This window comes from Balaenoptera acutorostrata, chromosome 2, assembly GCF_949987535.1.
Source record: "Balaenoptera acutorostrata chromosome 2, mBalAcu1.1, whole genome shotgun sequence".
NCBI classification, from domain to species: Eukaryota; Metazoa; Chordata; class Mammalia; order Artiodactyla; family Balaenopteridae; genus Balaenoptera; species Balaenoptera acutorostrata.
This window is the reverse complement of record NC_080065.1, coordinates 136,584,372-136,603,988: the sequence shown is the minus strand read 5'-3', so window position 1 is coordinate 136,603,988 and position 19,617 is coordinate 136,584,372. Positions and strand designations below refer to the sequence as shown.

The 19,617-nt window shown below is 45.1% G+C and overlaps 1 protein-coding gene across 1 annotated transcript in view; it reads left to right on the top strand.

The window, feature by feature from the left end:
* Positions 1–19,617, top strand: part of GLRA1 (glycine receptor alpha 1) — a 50,260-nt gene that overhangs the window by 10,206 nt on the left and 20,437 nt on the right. The window contains exon 4 of the mRNA XM_057540402.1: positions 16,726–16,949. Coding sequence (XP_057396385.1) covers positions 16,726–16,949 — 224 coding nt within the window. The remainder of the gene's footprint in view (positions 1–16,725; positions 16,950–19,617) is intronic.

Below are 19,617 nucleotides of genomic sequence, written 5' to 3'. Positions count from 1 at the left end.
GCTTTATTCACCAGAGCTGAGAGCAGAGAAGGCAGCCAGCAAAGCAGCAGGGGTCTCTATCCGTTCCTGATGAGGGGAGGGCTGAGGCTGGCTGGCCTTCATCTGACCTTTCCAGCGACTCTCTCTGAGTCTATGCAGTGAGATGAAGGTAGAAGCAGGGACAGGAATGGACGAGGGAGAAGAGGGAAGGGAGTCCTGGCCTAGAGCAGCACCTTCGGCACTCTACAAGAGAAAGATCTGGAGCTAGGACCTAGAGGGAACCATCCAGCTTGTCTGGACACGTGTGCTTACGAGTGCGCCTAAGTGTGTGCTCTGCAGCATCTATACGTCATGGAGCATGTGTGTGCATGTGTATATTGTGGGACCATGTGTTTGTGCAAATATACACATCGGCCTGTGTATATGTGTATGCTAGTTTGAACAGATTTAGACAGGTAACCTCAGAGAGAGATGTATCTGACCATGTACAGGTATGAACATAAGTATGTGTACTTCTGTGGTTATAAATGCACATGTGAATACATGTAGTGAGGATGTGCATGTATCTGCGTACATATGTAAGAATACGTGAAAGTGCTTAAGAGTGAGAACACATGAAGGGTATTATTTTCACATAGGTAATTGTGTGTGGATATTTGTGAAGCACATGTTTAAGTATGTAGCAGCATTTGAGCCAGCAATATGTCTGTATGCATGTGCATGTGAATGTGCGTAAATACAAAAACACGTGAATAAGTGAAAGAATATTTAATGCGTAACAGTATGTGTGTACGAGTATGTCGATACATGTGTGCAGGTGTACATGTGAGTGTGCACACGTGGGAACATGCACACAGCTGGAATTCATGTGGAACTAAATGTCAACAGATGTGAGACAGAGACAGAGTGTGTGCATGTGTGTGTGAGTCTGTGTGTGGGTCCTGACGTCCTTTGGGCATGAATCTCAGCATTTCCATTATGAGGACATGTGCTCCAGCCTCTCTTGCCAAGGGCTGGGCTAGCCTGGCACAGAGACAGGCACACTGTGGCCAGGACCCCTGGCGATTGGCAATGGCCTATGCAACTACCGTCCACACGTTTGGCCTTATTTGTCGATATTAGGGGGGCAATGGACAGAGCCCTGAACCAGGAAACAAGAGACCAAGGTTTGAGCTCTACCTCTGCCACTGTTTAATACCACTGAGACTCAGTTCCCCCTTGGCACCTGGCTCTAAGAATGGTGTGTAGGAATACACAAGAAGTGGGTATGAGAGCTCTTTATGAATGCTACAGAAACGTAAAGGATTATTAACTATTGAACTAATCAGCCAAGGACTCCAACACATAAGCCTAAGGAAATGTCTTTCTAGTTTTTTTTTTTCCTCCTGTTCCCTATTTATTCATTTATTGTTTCCACCTCCGTTTTTAAGGTCCTATACTGTATGTGCTGAATAGGCTGTAAGGATATAGATCAGTTTTACTCATATTAGGCTAGGCTTTCCTGCAGCAACAAACAACCCCTGAAATCCCAGGGTCTTAGAACAGCAAAGACTGATGCATCACTCACCTAAAGTCTGCTACAGATCTGGGGGACTCTCCAGGACTACTGTCCTCCACATCGTGGCTGAGCCTTGCATTTCCACATCAACATGCGATTTCACATTTGCCATGAGGGGAAGAAGGCACTAAAGGGGGGCACACTGGCAAGTAAGTGCTTTCCACCCAGAAGTGACATATACCACTTCTGCTCACATTTCACTATCCAAAGGAAGCCACATGGCCCTACCCGAAGAAAAGTAAAATCCTCCCATGTCCCCAGAAGTAAACAGGAGCCAGGTAGGTCTCTGCTTTCAAGGAGTCTATTGGAGAAGGTGGACGAGGAAACCAAAGAGAATACCACAGTATGATGAGTGAGATTACAGAGGTATGCACAAGATGCCATGGAACACAGAGAATAACAGCGACCAACAGCAATATTAGGCAACACTTACTGAACATGTATTATGTGCCAGGTGCTGTGAAAATGCTGTTGTGTGGTTTTGAGTAATTTTTCTGAAGTAGAAATCTGATCATGGTTCTCTGCATGTTAAAACCTTCCAGGAGTCTGTCATAGAGAGTAAAGTAAGTCAGAAAGAGAAAAACAAATACCATATGCTAACACATATATATGGAATCTAAAAAAAAATGGTTCTGAAGAACCTAGGGGCAGGACAGGAATAAAGACGCAGAGGTAGAGAATGGACTTGAGGACACGGGGAGGGGGAAGGGTAAGCTGGGATGAAGTGAGAGAGTGGCATGGACATATATACACTACCAACTGTAAAACAGATAGCTAGTGGGAAGCAGCTGCATAGCACAGGGAGATCAGCTCAGTGCTTTGTGACCACCTAGAGGGGTGGGATAGGGAGGGTGGGAGGGAGACGCAAGAAGGAAGAGATATGGGGATATATGTATATGTATAGCTGATTCACTTTGTTATACAGCAGAGACTAACACACCATTGTAAAGCAATTATACTCCAATAAAGATGTTAAAAATAAATAAATAAATAAAATAAAACCTTCCAGGAGAGAATGCCGTTGTAGAATGACCCAGAGAGGAGAGGGGTTTTAAAAGCTGGTGTGTGTTCAACAGCAGTAAAAGAGGAGACAAGTCAAGTAAGAAAAGGGAATCGCATCCAATGGGTTTGGCAATGGAGGATGGGGGAGGGGAGCGTGTATGAAATTAGGGAATGCGATTCAGGGGCACGACGAAAGCACAAGACAAAAGGAAGTGAAGACAGTTGGAAGATAATTCTTTCAAAAAGCTCTGCTATAAAGAGAAGGTGAGGTGGTGGTGGCGTCATTTGTCATTTATTGAGCACTGTTCTAAACACCAGGCATCCGTGGTTAGCAAAGTACGGGGATCATTTCATATAACACAACAATCCCATTTTATAGATGAGGAAACTGAAGCTCAGAGAGGCTTAATTCACCCAAGCTTTTCTAGCCAATAAACACCATCACCAGTTATTACCCCCAGGCTGCCTGAAACCTGGTGCCCTGCTCTTGGCCTAGGCCACCTTCTGAGTGTGGGGCAAGAGGAGAGGCTGCAGAGCCAAGGGGATGTCAGGGTCATGGGAGGACAGGACTTCATCCTGGTCTCCTGCACTCTGGTTCGGCTAACAAGTAGGATCTGTGCAATTCTATCAGAACTGGTATTGAGAGTAGCCGTTGGCTATCCATCCCTGTGGATATTTGCAAATAAGACCTCAAGATCTATGAAAACAGCTACCGTGCGAGGAGGTTAAATGCCCCTTATGTCCAACCATAAAAGTTAACACATTGTTTAGGAAGCAGTCACTTCTGAAGGCCAGCCTACTTCTGGGATCAATTGACTAAATCGAATCAACTGATTGAATGAATTGGGATCAGTTGATTGAATGAATTGATTTTGAATCATAGAAGATAAAACTTAAATCCACCTACTTCTTTCCAACTCTGCTGCTGTCAACTCTAGTTCAACTTGGCACCATCTCTATCCTGCTTGACTGAAACAGCCTCCTAACTGGCCTCCCCGCCTCCCTTCCTCCCCTTCTCTACCACTTCCCATAGTGCCTTTTAAACCCTAAATCACATCACAGCATTCCCCTGCTTCAAATCCTGCAACTGCTTAATCCTTTTACTACGCTCAGCTCCTTCTGCCCAGAAAAATCTTTGCATGAATGGCTCCTTCTCATCCTTCAGGTCTCAGCTCAGATATTTCTTCAGAAGGTCCTTCCCCGACTCCCTATCTAAAAATGTCCCCCCTTACAGTCACTGTCGCATCATGTACTATTATCTTCGGAGTAATACCTAAAAAGTAAAAGGTATTGCTTGTTAGTTTGTTGTTTTGTTTGCTTTTTTATTGAGAGTGGGGACCCTGTCTCTCTCAATCATCCCTATATTTCCAGTGCCCAGTACTTTGCCTGGACATAGGAGCTCAATCAATATTTGTAGAGAGAATTAACTAACATTGGAGGTTCTCCAGTTTGAACCCCCATCTGTTGTCAGAACCTCTGCCACAAATGTTGTAGTTTCTGCTTGCACACCTCCAGTGATGGGTACCCCTGCACCTCCCCAGGCAGCCCACTTCATCTTAGGACACCTCTGACATCTCCATTTGCTCATGGATTTCATTCTGATCCTGGGGCCACAGAGAACCAATCTCTGCACCTGACAGCCCTTTCAATAACTGAGGTCAGTCCTCTCGCTCCCTTGGCCATGCCTGGCTCCCTTGGCCATTCTCCCCGGTTCTCAGTCCCTTTCCCATCCAGGGTACTCTCCGAGTAAAGCCAGCATGTCAATTTCCACCTTGAGCTGAAAGGCCAAGCAATGAACCCAGACCCGCAGGAGTGCTTAGAGTGGAGCGCACCAGGGCCATGCTCATCCTTACTCTGGGTTAGTGGGCTTCAAAGCATTGTTTTTAACAGCAGCCCACCACCACAGTCCATTTTTAAGGTGAATCTTATGCAGCATTTTAACACACTGATTTTTGAAAAAGGGCTGTTCTGGAGGAAGTGGAACAGAAGCCAGGATCTCAATGCCTTGGCCTTTTCCTCAATCGGCTTCCCCAAGGTAGCTCTGGGGACCTCGTCAGAACCCTAAAATCATTTCTACACACACCACCTCAAAGACATTTCAGTTTAGTGACTTCCCTGGCAATCCAGTGGTTAAGAATCTGAGCTTCCACTGCCGAGGGCATGGGTTCGATCCCTGGTCAGGGAACTAGGTGCAGCCAAAAAAAAAAAAGACAGTTTAGGTAACAAGTCACAATGTTGACTGACACTATGCTCATGGACAGCAAAACTCTGGAACTTTTTTTAAAGTATATGAGCAACAGATGAAAACAAGTTTTGTAGTAAGTCCAGTAAAAAAGAGGAGAGAGAGAGAAACAGGAATGCCCCTGCTTTGCCCTCTCCCCCTGGCCCATCTGAGTTAACCACTGCAGAAAACACTTTAGTGTATGTCTTACTGGTCTTCTTTCCTTGAATGTAGCGATACATCCCTTCGTTATTACACATCTTTCTCTAAATAGGATTGTGCAATACAATTTGCTTTTTTCACTTCACCGTGTCTTGGAATCTTTCCACATCACTACATACAGGTCTACCTCATTCTCAACGTTCTACACACCCTCAAATTTGGAAACATAACAATGGTTTATTATTATTACATTCAGTATGTGACAAAATGATTTTAATCAGTATTTCCAGATTCACGGCCCGCCTGTAAAATTCCATGCTCTGGACATAACATCACTTCATGGTATTTAACCACTTGTCTCCTGATGGGCCTGTAGGTTTATGCAGCTTTCACTATTACAAACAAGTGCCGCAATGAATAGTCTTGGACATGACTCTTTGTGTGCTTCCTTAGGATATATTACAGAAGTGGAATTACTTTATCAAAGGACCTGCACTATTTTGACAAATATAATTGCCCAACTTGCTCCCAAAGAAGCTTCAATAATTGTTCCCACAACAGCGTTTTTATCCTTGCCAACTCAAGATGTTATCAAGCTTTTTAATTTTACCAAATGGGATTTTTTAAATGGTACTTCATTGTCATTTTTAATTTTCACTCCAGATTCCTAGTGAATTTGAGTATCTTTGCTTTTTTTCTTTCTTTTTTTGCATAATGGGCATTTTGAATAATATTATAAGTTTCTTCTTTTACATATACCTCCATAATCCATTTGGAGTTTAGTTTGCTGTAAAGTATTTGGTGATGGTTTAACTCTATTTTTCTCTGATTAGATAGTAATTTTCCAGCATTATTCTTAAGTAGCCATTATTTCTCCACTGATTAGAATGCTACCTTTCTCATAAACTAAATCTACATATATATATATATATATATATATATATATCCACACACATATATACATATATCTTTTTCTAGTCTCACTTTATTGTCCCATTGCTCTATTATCTGTTTCCACTCTATTTTAATTACTATGGCTTAACACTGTATTTCTATATCTGGTAGAGAAAGTCCTCTGTTTTCTTCTTTAATAAGGTTTTCTTGTCATTTCCAGTCCATTTTCTCTTCCATACGAACAGTAAAATCAGCTTGTTGATGCCTATAAAAATTGCCTCAGATTTTGATTGAGGTTGCATTGAATTTATAGATTCACTTGTAGAGAACTGACATCTTAACAATATTATGTAAATGTGGTATGTCTCTCCATTTATATAGGTATTCCTTTATGCCTTTCAGTAAAGCTTTATTTATTTTTTTTTAATTTTATTTATTTATCTATTTATTTATTTATTTTTGGCTGAGTTGGGTCTTTTGTTGCTGCGCACTGGCTTTCTCTAGTTGCAGCGAGCGGGGGCTACTCTTCGTTGTGTTGCGCGGGCTTCTCATTGCGGTGGCTTCTCTTGTTGTGGAGCACGGGCTCTAGGCACGTGGGCTTCAGTAGTTGTGGCATGTGGGCTCAGTAGTTGTGGCTCATGGGCTCTACAGCGCAGGCTCAGTAGTTGTGGCGCACGGGCTTAGTTGCTCCGCGGCATGTGGGATCTTCCCAGAGCAGGGCTCGAACCCGTGTCCCCTGCATTAGCAGGCGGATTCTTAACCACTGCGCCACCAGGGAAGCCCTCAGTAAAGCTTTAGAATCATTTCGTTGTGTGTGTATGTGTGTGTGTATATATATATATATATATACACACACAAGTCACACATTTCTCATTAGGTTTATTACTGAATATTGTGTGAGGTTGGTTAGTATTGTGGATGAGATCCTTGTTTGTTGTTGCTTTTTCCATTACACGTTCAGTCTGTGTACACAGCTAATGATGGCCATTTACACTCTGGGATTTGGGAAATCCAAGAAAAAGTCTACTAAGTGCCATCCAGTTAGACATATCTCGACACTCCACAAAGCCTTGGTAAACTGAAGACCGAGAGGAAGCCAAGGAGAGAGCCCTCACACATGCTATAGAGTCTGTTAAGAGGCAGAAAATGGGGTTATAGGCAGTCTTGGTATCGTCTGCTGGATGACTCTCTCCAAAACACCACCATGGGAAGCATCACAGTCGTGACTTTATGGCATCCCAGGGTTGGCTCTCCATCAGATCAGATTCAGGAAGGCTGACTAATGACAATCAAAGCCCCAAAAGACTGAAGTGGGTAAATAAGACTGTCAAGTTATTTTAATTTATAATGGGGTTTTCCATTCCAATAACAGCATGCTTGTGTCCTCCATGAAAGCACTCCCTTGCCATCTGCCGAATACCAGGGAAGCAAATCAAAAGTTGCTTTTGACATACCAAATTGGAGGAAAAGAAGGTAGACAGTCTTGAGGAAAATCTCATCCAGGCCAGAGAGAGGTCTAAGAAACCATCCCTGCCTCATCACACAGAAATCCTCTTTTCAGACACAAAAAAAGTTGGTGTTCCCCCAAGCAGTGTGACCCTGTCCTTCAGATGATGCTAGACTACCAATTGCCAAATTCCTGCTCATCAAACTGCGCTTTCTTATACTACCGAATGAATGTCTCCAATATGTTTATAAAATAGTTCTCTAAACAAGACACAATAGGGACTTCCCTGGTGGCGCAGTGGTTAAGACTCCACGCTCCCAATGCAGGGGGCCCGGGTTCGATCCCTAGTCAGGGAACTAGATCCCACGTGCATGCCACAACTAAGAGTTCACATGCCACAACTAAGGAGCCGGCCACCCACAACAAAGAAACCCATGAGCCACAACTAAGGAGCCCTCAAGTCGCAACTAAGGAGCCTGCCTGCCGCAACTAAGACCCAGGGCAACCAAAATAAATAAATAAATAATTTTTTTTAAAAAAAACAAAGCTCCAAAGCTGCAAAAATCCTTAAAAAAAGAAAAGACATAATATAATAAATTAGGGTTCCACTTAATAAATTACAAGCACAGGCCTGTTCTAAATCATTGAGATTACACATGGGTCATTGTGATTGATGCTGAGCCTTGCCAAATTTCTCTGCTGCATGTTCATCTGTTAGTTTAACTCGCAGAGGTCAAACTTATTTTCCATATTTCCAAGTTCGCTAGTGGCATGTCTCACTTTTATGCCCTGTACTGCCAATACTGTCCTCTTTCCTCTTTTCAGGTTAATATCCATGCTTCAATTTGCATCCTTTGGCAACCAGTTACAAATCCACCTCAGTTTAGCATCACAATACAAAGTTCTCCATCTGATACTGACTATGAGGATATGTATGAGCCAACCTGTCACACGGGCTCAGTGAGATCCCAGTATACTATGTCTACTATGTTTCTTTCACCTACCCATCTAGGAACTTGGTTTTCAAAAAAAGGAAACAGAGGGAATTCCCTGGTGGTCCAGTGGTTAGGACTCCGCACTTCCACTGCAGGGGACATGGGTTCAATTCCCAGTTGGGGAACTAAGATCCCGCATGCCTCACAGCGTGGCCAAAAAAAAAGGAAATAGGCAGCATGCAATTGTCAAAAGAATGTGAAATTGGGAGCCAGACAGTCGTGGATTCATATTCCTGCTCTAGCACCTACTAGCTATGGGACTCTGGGCAAGACTCTTAACCTCTGCTTAACCTCTCTGAATTTCAGTTTCCTCTCCTGTAAAATGAGTATAATAATATTCAGTGTGCTAGGTTGATGAAAAGTTTAGAGATACAATGCATATAAAATTCTAGCAAATGTTAGACATCCAATAAAAGTGGCTGCAATTAGCATTTTTACGTAATTATTAAACTCACGCTGGGCTTTAGTGATCCCCTGAAGATAAACAAAGAGGCTCCGCTCCACTGGTCCAAACCATCAGCAGTTCTTCACAACAAATGTAGCCCTGATTATGTGCGATCCAAATGAGAATGCAACAGGCAGGGTGGCGACTCAGGAGAGGTTGAAGGCATGGAGCAGGCAACTGGAGCCAAGGAGGCAATGGTCAGGATCTGGGGAGTCTGCCAGCTCTGTACTTGAGTGTAGAGCAGACAATGGGTCAAATCTGAGGGGCAGGGACTTCCCTGGTGGTCCAGTGGTTAAGACTCTGTGCTTCCAATGCAAGGGGTGCAGGTTCAATCCCTGGTCAGGGAACTAAGATCTCACATGCTGTGTGACGTGACCAAAAAAAAAAAAAAAATTCAAGGGGCAAATCAGGAATGATGTAGGAGCACTAGTAGACTGCTGGACCTGGGGCAGAAGCCTTTTGTCCTTTGCCCATTTTTATTTTTTATTTTTTTTAAATTTTTATTGGAGTATAGTTGCTTTACAATGTTGTATTAGTCTCCACTGTACAACAAAGTGAATCAGCTATACGTATATATATATCCCCTCTTTTTTGGATTTCCTTCCCATTTAGGTCACCACAGAGCATTGAGTAGAGTTTCCTGTGCTATATAGTAGGTTCTCATTAGTTATCTATTTTATACATAGTATCAATAGTGTATATATGTCCAGCCCAGTCTCCCAATTCATCCCACCCCCCTCCTTTGCCCTTTTTTAATACTTCCTGCTAATTGTGGGTATCTACAAACCCACAGGAACATAACAGCAGCCAGAGGCAGTAGCTGATGGCACTGAGGTATCACAAAACTGTCACTCAGTACAAATCTGGGAGATTCTGGATGGTGTAGTCTAGTAGCTAAATGCTTGGGCTCTGGCATTAACATCTTGGGTTCAAATCCCAGCTTTGCCACTTACTAGCTGTGTGACGTCAGGAACAGTACTTTAACTTCTGCATGCCTTAATTTGCCTAACTGTAAAATGAGAACAATAGGACCTACATCACAGGATTATTGTGAATATAAAATAGCACACATAAAGAACTTAGCATCATCCCTTGCATGTGGTAACATCTCAATGTATTATGTGCTTTGTTATTATCAATTCTGCGTCTGCCAGTAACTAGTGCTGGGAACTTGAGCTTTTAGGGCTTTAGTGTCCGCGTCTATCCAACGGAGATAAGAATCTGCCCTTTCACGCCAAACTTCATAGAACAAAACTAATGTGAGGGTGCTTTGTAAAGTAAAAAGCAGTTAATAAGTATGAGACGTTATTAATAAAAGGAACTGACACAAAAGAGAAAAAAAAAAAAAGAAAGAAAGAAAGGAAGAAGCGAACACAGTGTACTACTTAAAGGCACAGGACTTTGGAGTCAGCCAGTCATGGATTCGAGCCTCAGCTCTGTCACTAACTTTAGAAAAAGCATTAAGTATCCCCAGGCTCAGTTGATCCATAAAATGGTATCCCTGTGAGAATCTGGGGAGAGGGATCATTAAAGCGCTTAGCACTGCGCCTGGCACTCAGTCAAGATTCAGTAAACTCTCCATGTGCCGGTAAGCCAGGTCCATACTCTCGCAGGACAGTGAGGAGACTTGGGGCTGACTCTTCTCACATTTGAAGGCAACGTCTTTGACCCTGATTCCACAGTGCTTCTCAGAGGTCTTCTCAAAGTGCTTGAGAAGCAACAGCAGCTCATAAACCAAGCCTGGGACCCTCCACTCTGAATGCCCCCTGGTCCCTGGCTCTCAGCAGACTGCTCCAGCTCTCACATATCTTAATCCCAAATCCTGTCAGAGCTAAGTTAGAGTTTCTCCAAGGAGAGCAGAGCCTGCCTGATAGCAGAGTCAGCTAGGTTCTCCTCCTCCTGCGCTTAAAGGTGTACAAGTGATTAGGAAAAGTAGTGGGAAAGGGGTCAAGATTTCTGTATGCAAGTCCCACCTTAGTCACTGAATTGCTGTGTGGCCTGAGAAAAGTCTCTTTCCCTCTCTGGGCTGTGTGTAAAAGGAAGGAGTTGAGACAGACGTCTACCTGTAATATTGGTGATGAAAATGATGAAGAATAAGATGATGATGACAAAGAACAATGATTCTCTCCTCTGCCCCACTCTCCATCCCTACTATCTTAGTTTAGCTCCTCCTTATCTTTCATTGAACTGTCACAGTGGCCTCAAAATAAGTCTCCCTGGTCCCGTTTTCTCTCACTTCAGCATTTCATGGTCACGCCTCCCACGCTGATCTTCCTGAAGTCAAACTGGGATATTGCTCCAATGCTTAAGACTTCAGTGGTGCCCAACTGGCTACAGAATAAGATCCAAACACCTTGGTTAGGCAGTTGAGGATACCCACAGTTTCAAATCCATCCATTCTACAGCCTCATCCCAGCAGAGTGGTTAAGAGCACGCGCTTTATATAATTAGACAAACCAGATTTGAATTCCAAGCCCATTATTTACTGTGTGAATTTGGACTAATTACTTAATCTCCCTGAGCCTTCTTCATCTATAAAATTAAGGTGAAACCACCTATAATCATAGGATTGTTTTAAACATAAAATGAGCGGAAGTTTGTGGCATGCTTAGCACAATGCCTGGCACTTAGTAGGTCCTCAGTAAGAGGGACTTTTATTACTTATGCAGCTGACGGTTGAGCTAAACTGAACTGTTTGAATGCCCCTGCCTGTACACCTTTGCTTGTGCTATTCCTTCCACATGAAATTCCTTTGACAACCTGCCTCCCACCGCCGCCAACTCTACAGATCCTAATCCTAAATACACCAAGGCCGAAGCCCTGGTCCTCACGTCCTGTCCTGCTCCACACCTGTATTCCTCACCTCTGTCCTTCCTCCTCACACATCACTGGCCTCCTTTCCAGCCAAAATCAGATACTATTCATATCTCAGAACAACACCAGATCTAGAGATGCTAACTTCAGGAGGATGAAACAACCTGATAGGGGCCATTTCAAATGCCACCTTCTCCCCCAAATCACTTCCAGATTCACCCAACCTGCCTGGAAGTAATCTCAACGACTTGAAAGCAATATCTAATAGCAGCTTGTTAGAACCCCTTCTGACCCTTATCACTTTCAGTTTTGTATGTTAGATTTGTGTCCATACCTTGCCTTGCTTGCTAGATAATCTGAGCTCTGTGAGGGTAGAAGCCAAGACCTGAGCCTCTGCTCTCACCGTTCTCCCACTGGGCCTCATAAGTGTTTATAGAGTTGAATCAAGTTTAGAGAAGAAACATCCCTTTAACGGCTGGAAGGCTGAGACTTAGGAAGGTATAAGAATCTGATTCTTCATCCTCCTCTTGGGTGATGGCTCTTGGTTCTGACTGCTGTGGGCACACATCTTGCCCTCCACGTCCTCTTCCCACCAACACACCCACCAAGCTCTTAGCTCTTTCCTACTAAAGCACCTCATGCTTCCTATTTCACCACAATACTGAGTTTAGAGGAGTTTGTTGGGAGAGGTTAGAGTCTGAAATTAGACATAACCGGGGCGGGGAGACGGGGGGGGCGGTGCACACAGGAAGCCTTCCATACATGTTTGTTCAATGATAGAACGAACGAATGAATGAGTTAATACTCTACCTTGGTTTTGCAAGCATGGAAGCTGCCCAGTTTCCAGAAATCAAGCCATTAGGGAATCTCAGAGGCAAGAGTAGAGAGACTGGGTGCTAGAGCCTGCTGAGCCAGAGCTCTGCCAGTCCCGCCCCCTCGGACTTAGAAGATGGGCCACCTTGAGGGTCAAGGCCTGGAAGCCAACTACCAGAGGTGGGACCTGAGGTTCTCAGCTGGAGAACTCCAGGGCTGCTCTTCCAGCCTCTGAACCTGAACGTGGACCCCCAGCAGGTCGAACACTGACCAGAGTGACTGTAGAGCCAAGTAAGCAAAACGGCATTTAGCTTTCAGCCTGTTACAACAGTTACATTGGTCCCTTCCAAACAGCATTTCCCGCTGCTGTTTACCAACCGGGGAGGAGAAAATCGATGCAGCAGGTCGTCTGGGGAGCAGGTGCTGAGGGGAGAAGGGGGCACTGGGAGAAGGGGACAAGTTGCCTGAGGACACCAGACACAGTCTCCACAGCTCTTACCCTCACTTCTCATGAATCGCTTCAAAGCAAGACCTTATGGTTTTCATTTTGTTTTTCTCCTTTTGGGTGACGTATGTTTCTATTTTTTTATAATCGACATGCATTACTTCTGTGATAAGAAAAATAAAGTATTTTTAAATATCAGTAGTAAAATGCAACGGTAACAATGTCCTTCCCTACTTAAAATTCTTCGAAGACTCCACATTAGTCCCAGGATGGAGTCCGCATTCCCCAGGACAGCTTGCTTGGCGCTGCATGCTTCCCCCCCACTCCTGCCCTCACTCATCTACTTGCTCTTCTGTCCAAAGCACCGTGCTCTTGCTTTGTCTCTAGGCCTTCACAGGTGCAGTTTCAACTGCCCAAAATGCTTTTCCTTTTTGGCTCTGCCATATTTGGTCTCACCTTAAATATCACGTCTTCCTGGCACCTTCCCTGACCGCCACCTCCAAGTCTAGATGGGGAGCCTGACTTCTGTATCTCCTGAGTGCCCTGTACCTAATCCCCAGCAGAGCCCAATCGCTGTGTGGTGTAAGCGCTACACCACTGTAGGCTCTGTGACAGCATAAACATGTCTTTCTTGTTCTCAGCGTGTTCTCCAGTGCCGAGAACAGTGCCTGGCACTTAGATGCTCCATTAAATGTCGCTGGAAAACATAAAACTAATAACGATCACCTATTAGATTTGGAAGGGTTCTTAGAGACCATCTAGCCTAACTCCTCCTTCTAACAGTGGGGCCCGGAGAAGTAAATCCAGATTTTAATCCCAGGTCTTTTCTGAATTGCTATGTGACCTTGGACAATGCCTCCTCTCTCTGATCCTCAGTCTCTCCAGCTATAAAATGGGGAAAGCTCTTCCTACTCCAACTTCTTCCGGCTCTGCCTCCCCCTGCTCCTCCTCCTCCTTCTCCTGGGTGTTGGGTAGCTCCAGGTACACGGACTGGGTGAGTAGGTAGGATGGTGCAAGAGAAACATAAGGTCAGGTTTATCCTCTCAAATTGTTGCCCATCAAGCTGAGGAGATAAGACACACACAGCGAGGTAGTGCTAAATTAAACGTTTCTGGCGATTCCGTTTTGCTAGGAGATCAGAAAAGGAAGAAATCAGGGAAGCCTGGGGGCATCAAGCCTCCTGCAGGAGATAAGGCTTAAACTGAGCAGGCAGTGGGGGTGAGAGAAGAGACTCCCCAGCACAGAACCGGCCATCCACAGCCAGGGGACGTAATCAACAAGTGCTCACTAGAAGGTTGGGCTGATGTGGATTCAGATTCCAGCTCTGCTGCTTCCTAGCTCAACCTTTCCAAACCTCAGTTTCCTTAACCTCACTATGAGAATCTGAATGTCTAGCTTGCAGGCGTTTTGTAAGGATTAAATGTATGTGACAGTATCTACAACAGTGCCTGGTGCCTAACAGGCCATTTTAAGAAATGCCACTTTCTTTTCTTCTTTCCAGCCACATAAACTGGCTTGACATGTTGCTGGCAAGAACATCAGAAGTACAGCTGGGGTTTGGGGACTGAAGGCTTTTTCTGTCCAACCATTCATAGTCTGTTTACTCTGACATGACTCCTAGTGCCTCATCTCTCCCTCCCTCCCTCCCTCCCTCCCTCCTTCCCTCCCTCTCTCTCTCTCTCACACACACACACACACACACAAACACATGCACTTCATGTAAAATCCACAGGACAAACAGAGGCTGTTTCTAATCCCTGATGAGATGGGGCCAGGTTGGGAGCTATTACAATCAACAGGAAAAACAAAGAATCAACCTCCAGTCTGGCCTGAAGTTTTCCGTCCACCGTGGGACTTGTAAGATAGGAAATTCTTTTTTTTAACATCTCTGTTGGAGCATAATTGCTTTACAATGTTGTCTTAGTTTCTGTTGTATAACAAAGTGAATCAGCTATACATATACATATATCCCCATATCTCCTCCCTCTTGCATCTCCCTCCCACCCTCCCTATTCCACCCCTCTAGGTGGTCACAAAGCACCGACCTGATCTCCCTGTGCTATGCGGCTGCTTCCCACTAGCTATCTATTTTACATTTGGTGGTGTATATATGTCCATGCCACTCTTTCACTTTGTCCCAGTTTACCCTTCCCCCTCCCCGTGTCCTCAAGTCCATTCTCTACGTCTGCGTCTTTATTCCTGATTACGAGACCAAATGTCATTTTCTATGGGGCTGGAGGGAGAGGCTTCAACTAAGTTATAGAACAGTCCCATAAGACGTCTTGGAACATTTCAGGAAGCTACTAATATTCCTGTAGGCAAACAGAATGTGGGAGGAAGTGGCAGGGTGGGGAGTGTGGGGGGCAGAAGGGCTGTTTGCTTCAGTCCATTCTTGCTGATGACAGATCGAGGGTGATCAGGATTTAGGGGCAGCACCCCAAAAGAAAATATAGCATAACCTCCTTTATCCTGCACCTTCAGAGAAAAAGCAGCAGCAGGTGCTTCCGAGCAGAGATTATTCCCTGAAGGAGAACATTTAAAGTTGGACTTCAACTGAGGTTATTAATCTTCTAGGGAACTATAAACCCTCTTGGGAATCCAACAGAAAGAGCTATACCCTTCTTCATAGGAAAACACAAATACACCCCAAATTCTACTTGCAATGGAATATTCACGGGCCCCAAGTTTACAATGTCTCTCTAACAAAATTTAAAACTTTTCTTAATGGAAATATTTCTTAACTTCATTACCCAGTTTCCCACCATGGAGACCTACCACAAATTGCTTCTCAGGTTGTGAATGGGAACTAAATGGATTCTTTAAGTCCCTCTAAGACCCAATGAACAAATCCTCAGCTAGGAGTCAAGGCACCTGGGCTTCAAAATCAACTCTGCTCTGCCTTTTCAGAGAGACACAGCCAGTCTCAACTCTCTCTAGATTTCAGTTTCCTCACCTGGAAAAAAAAAAAGGTGGGGAAGGGGGTAGTTTTGACTAGGACAGCAATTTCTAACCCACATTCTGTAGAAGATGAGCATCATGCACAAAATAAAAGAGTTCTATGGCCAAAATAAATCAAGGAAATGTTGCATAGTCTATTCCCCTCTTGGAGATGCACACAACTCCTTAGCATATTAAGGTCTCTGAGAAGTCCTGCCATAAAGAAATCTGATACATTTGGTTTAATCAAACATTTCCCTACTTGGTTTGATAGTGATTTTTTTGTCCCATCAGAGAGCATTTAACTTAGCGCTGGGTTCCAGTAAGATGTGGCATCTATTAGTCCTCCCCAAACAAACAGATCAACACGTTATAGAAGGTAACAGAAGGCCGGTATTAAAACAGAGTGGTGTGAACCCTAAGACCAGCAGAACACTATAAAATCCTTCCACCCAACTTTCCTTCACTGCTTGGGAATTGGGCAAAATAGTGTGAATGCTCAGGCATCAGCTTTTAGACTTTTCTTTTGTTCCTTCAATCTGTCTAGAATAGTGACTCTCAAACCTTAGTGGACATAAGAATTACTGCACTGATGGGGTTGATAATAAAAGGGGGACTTCAGCTTTATCTGTGATGTATTATTTCTCTTATCTAATAAAAACTGAAGCAAACACAACAAAATGTTCACAGGATGATAAACAGGTGTTTATTACATCAGTATGAACTTCATTTTTTAAATGTTTCAGAAGAAAGAATAACATTTAAATAATCTCAGTTCAAAGTTGAATATACTTAATAGGGCATCTAGAGAATTTTCAGGGCTAATTATGACTGCCCTGATTTTTGCCTGATGCACAGACTTTACGTCTCATCCCCATGTAAGATGCAACCACACTCTGATAGCATCCCCCAGAAGGGGCTTTGGGAAGCGCGGACCGAAAGCACCTGGGCCCTCCAAGATGTGACATCCCAGGGCCTAACTCTGAGTCCACCTCCTTATCTCCTGGCTGTAGGACTATAGGGTCAACATCTTCCTACGGCAGCAGTGGAACGACCCCCGGCTGGCCTACAACGAATACCCGGATGACTCTCTGGACCTGGACCCATCCATGTTGGACTCCATCTGGAAACCTGACCTGTTCTTTGCCAATGAGAAGGGGGCCCACTTCCACGAGATCACCACGGACAACAAACTGCTGAGGATCTCCCGGAATGGGAACGTCCTCTACAGCATCAGGTGAGTTCTGTACAGGCTCATCCCCTCCATCCTCAGGACACACCTTGTGGGGGCAGACACTCAGAGGAGGGCCAAACAGAGGTGAACAGGCCCTGGCAACTGGGCACCTTTACAGAATAGGCAGAGCCAGCTCTGCAGCTTACACTCAGCAAGTAAGAATAAAATACCACGGGAACTCCTAGAAGCGAGTAGTTCATCATAACCGGGGGGACCAAGGAAGCATCCTAGAGAGGGAAAGTTAAAGTTAGGCCCCCAAGCTTACCCAAAATTTCAATAAAACAAGATGGGAAAAGAATATTCAAAGACAATGCTGACCCCAGGAACGTTCGGTTACTCAAGATGAATAAATTCCAGAGAGCTGCTGTACAACAATACTCTACAGTTAACAATACTCTACTGTACATTTAAACACTTATTAAGAGGGTGGATCTCATGTTAAATGTTTTTATCATAATTTTTAAAAATAGCCGAGCAAAGGCGCAAAGTGTGAAAAATCACAGCAACTTCAACATAAATGGCCTGCCAGGTGGACGGTGCTGCTCACAGGTATAAGCCAGGGCTGCTCCTTCCCTTCTATAAAGCCTTTCTATCCTCTACTCCTTGCACTGAGTCTGCTGGGACTCCCTTCCCCAGTTGGGGGATATCCTGCATACACTGGTTATGGGCAAACTTTCAGAGCTTCCTGCCACACTCTGCGCCCCTCCCAACCCACCTAATTCTCAGTCTCCTCCCCCAAGGCATGGAGAGAAGGACCAATGTCCATGTTATATCCTTACTATGTACCATTCACTGGGAATTTACCTACTAGGCTCAGACTTTATATGTATTATTTATACTCCTCCTAACAACCCTATGAAGTAGGCTTTATTATGCCCACTTTGCAGATCAGACAAGCGAGGATCTGAAAGTTTAAGCAACTTGCCAGAGTTCCCACAGCTACATAGTAGCAGAACCTAGATTCTAATCTGTTAGTGCGCACCTAATGCCCACTCAGAGCCTGGAAGAACAGTGCAGAGCATTCAATAGGCACTCAAATATTTGATGAATGAATGAATATGTTTTTATTTCAAAGAGCTTAAAGGGACACTGGTCCTACTACTACTGTGTAGGACAGGGAACTCTGCTCAATGTTATGTGGCAGCCTGGATGGAAGGGGAGTTTGGGGGAGAATGGATACATGTATATGTATGGCTGAGTCGCTCTGCTGGGCACCTGAAACTATCACAACATTGTTCATCGGCTATACGCCAATATAAAATTAAAAGTTTAAAAAAAAAAAAAGGGGGAGACACTGGTCCTAAATGACTCTCCTGCCCCTCCAGTCCCTCAGGGGAATATATCTTTTTATTTCCATTAGGAGATGAGCTTTACGTGTCCAAGCCCACTGGAGAGGCCGCACAGATCCTAATCCCCAAAGGTGACTGGATTCAGAGTCTCCCCTGAGAGCAGGCTGGGTGGGAGAGGGGACTCAGGGACCTCAGCAGGTAAAGGAGGCACCATGGAAGGGCAGACTGGGAGGAATCCGAGGCCAACATGGCCTTGCTCACCCATTGCCCGCCCCACCCAGCGCGCATCCAGACTGGAAGGGTGACGGGCTCAGGATGGCCACCGAGGCCCTGGCTGGCTTGGATTCTGCTGCAGCCAGGCTCAGTTTCATATCTCCAGGAAGCTAAGCCCCAGTGCAGCATGACAGAAGGACAAATCAGCAGAAAGTGATGTTCCAAGGTCATTCAACTTCAGGAAATTCACCCAGTGTGACGGCTGCCCCACTTTGGAGCTTTTATCTCCAGAAATTCAACTGCGTGCACTTTCCCTTCCCTTCCCCCTCCTTCTCCCGCTCCCTCTTTCCCCTCTTCTTCCCCTCCCTCTCCCTGCCCTTTCCCTCCCTGCTTCTGCCTTGTGCTTAAAGGGCCCGCATCCACAGCCGTGGGTGAGAGCTGGAGGGGGAAGCTCGCGCCAGGCCGTGGGCCTCGCCACGTGGGGCCGAGGTGCCAGCAGCTAAGCCCCACAAGACCACCAGTTAGGGGTCTTCGGGTACTGAGGTAGGCTTTTCAGGATAGCAGGGCTAGAAAGCCCGCCAGCAAACACACGAGCTCAAAATCCAAAGGCCAGGAGACGTGGTTTTGAACCCTGGCTGAGCCATCAGCTGGCTGTGTGACCTGACATGCCTCCCCACCTAGCCTTCTCTGCATCCCAGTTTTCTCACCTGTCCAGTGCAGGAGTTGGCCTGATGATCTAAGTCTCTTTGGCCTCCACGAGCCTTTCTTCTCTGTTCCCTGCAGCAGGGGCTCAGATGCTGGCAAAGCCTTTCAAGCTGAAGCCTTGCATCGCAGCTGAGCTGCAGACCTTGGATTCTGTTAAGGGGACTCCCTCTGGTTCTGAGGCTGCAGTCTCGGCCAGGGCTGAACAACCCAAAATAAACAGCCAGCCCAGAAGCCTGGAGCAACCACCACTCCCCAACTGACCCCAGCAGGAGCCCGTAGACGCGAGTCAGCTGTGTTGGACACCCAACATGCAGGGAGCCTCTTGGAAATCACTTTTGATGAGCCCAGTGTGTGAAGGGAGAAGCCAAGAACCACCTGCGCACCTGCTACATTCAGGTGCACCTGGGGATACCTGAGGCCTGGTGGTGCTCAATTTAAAATTCAGGCTCTGCCCTACCTGAGGG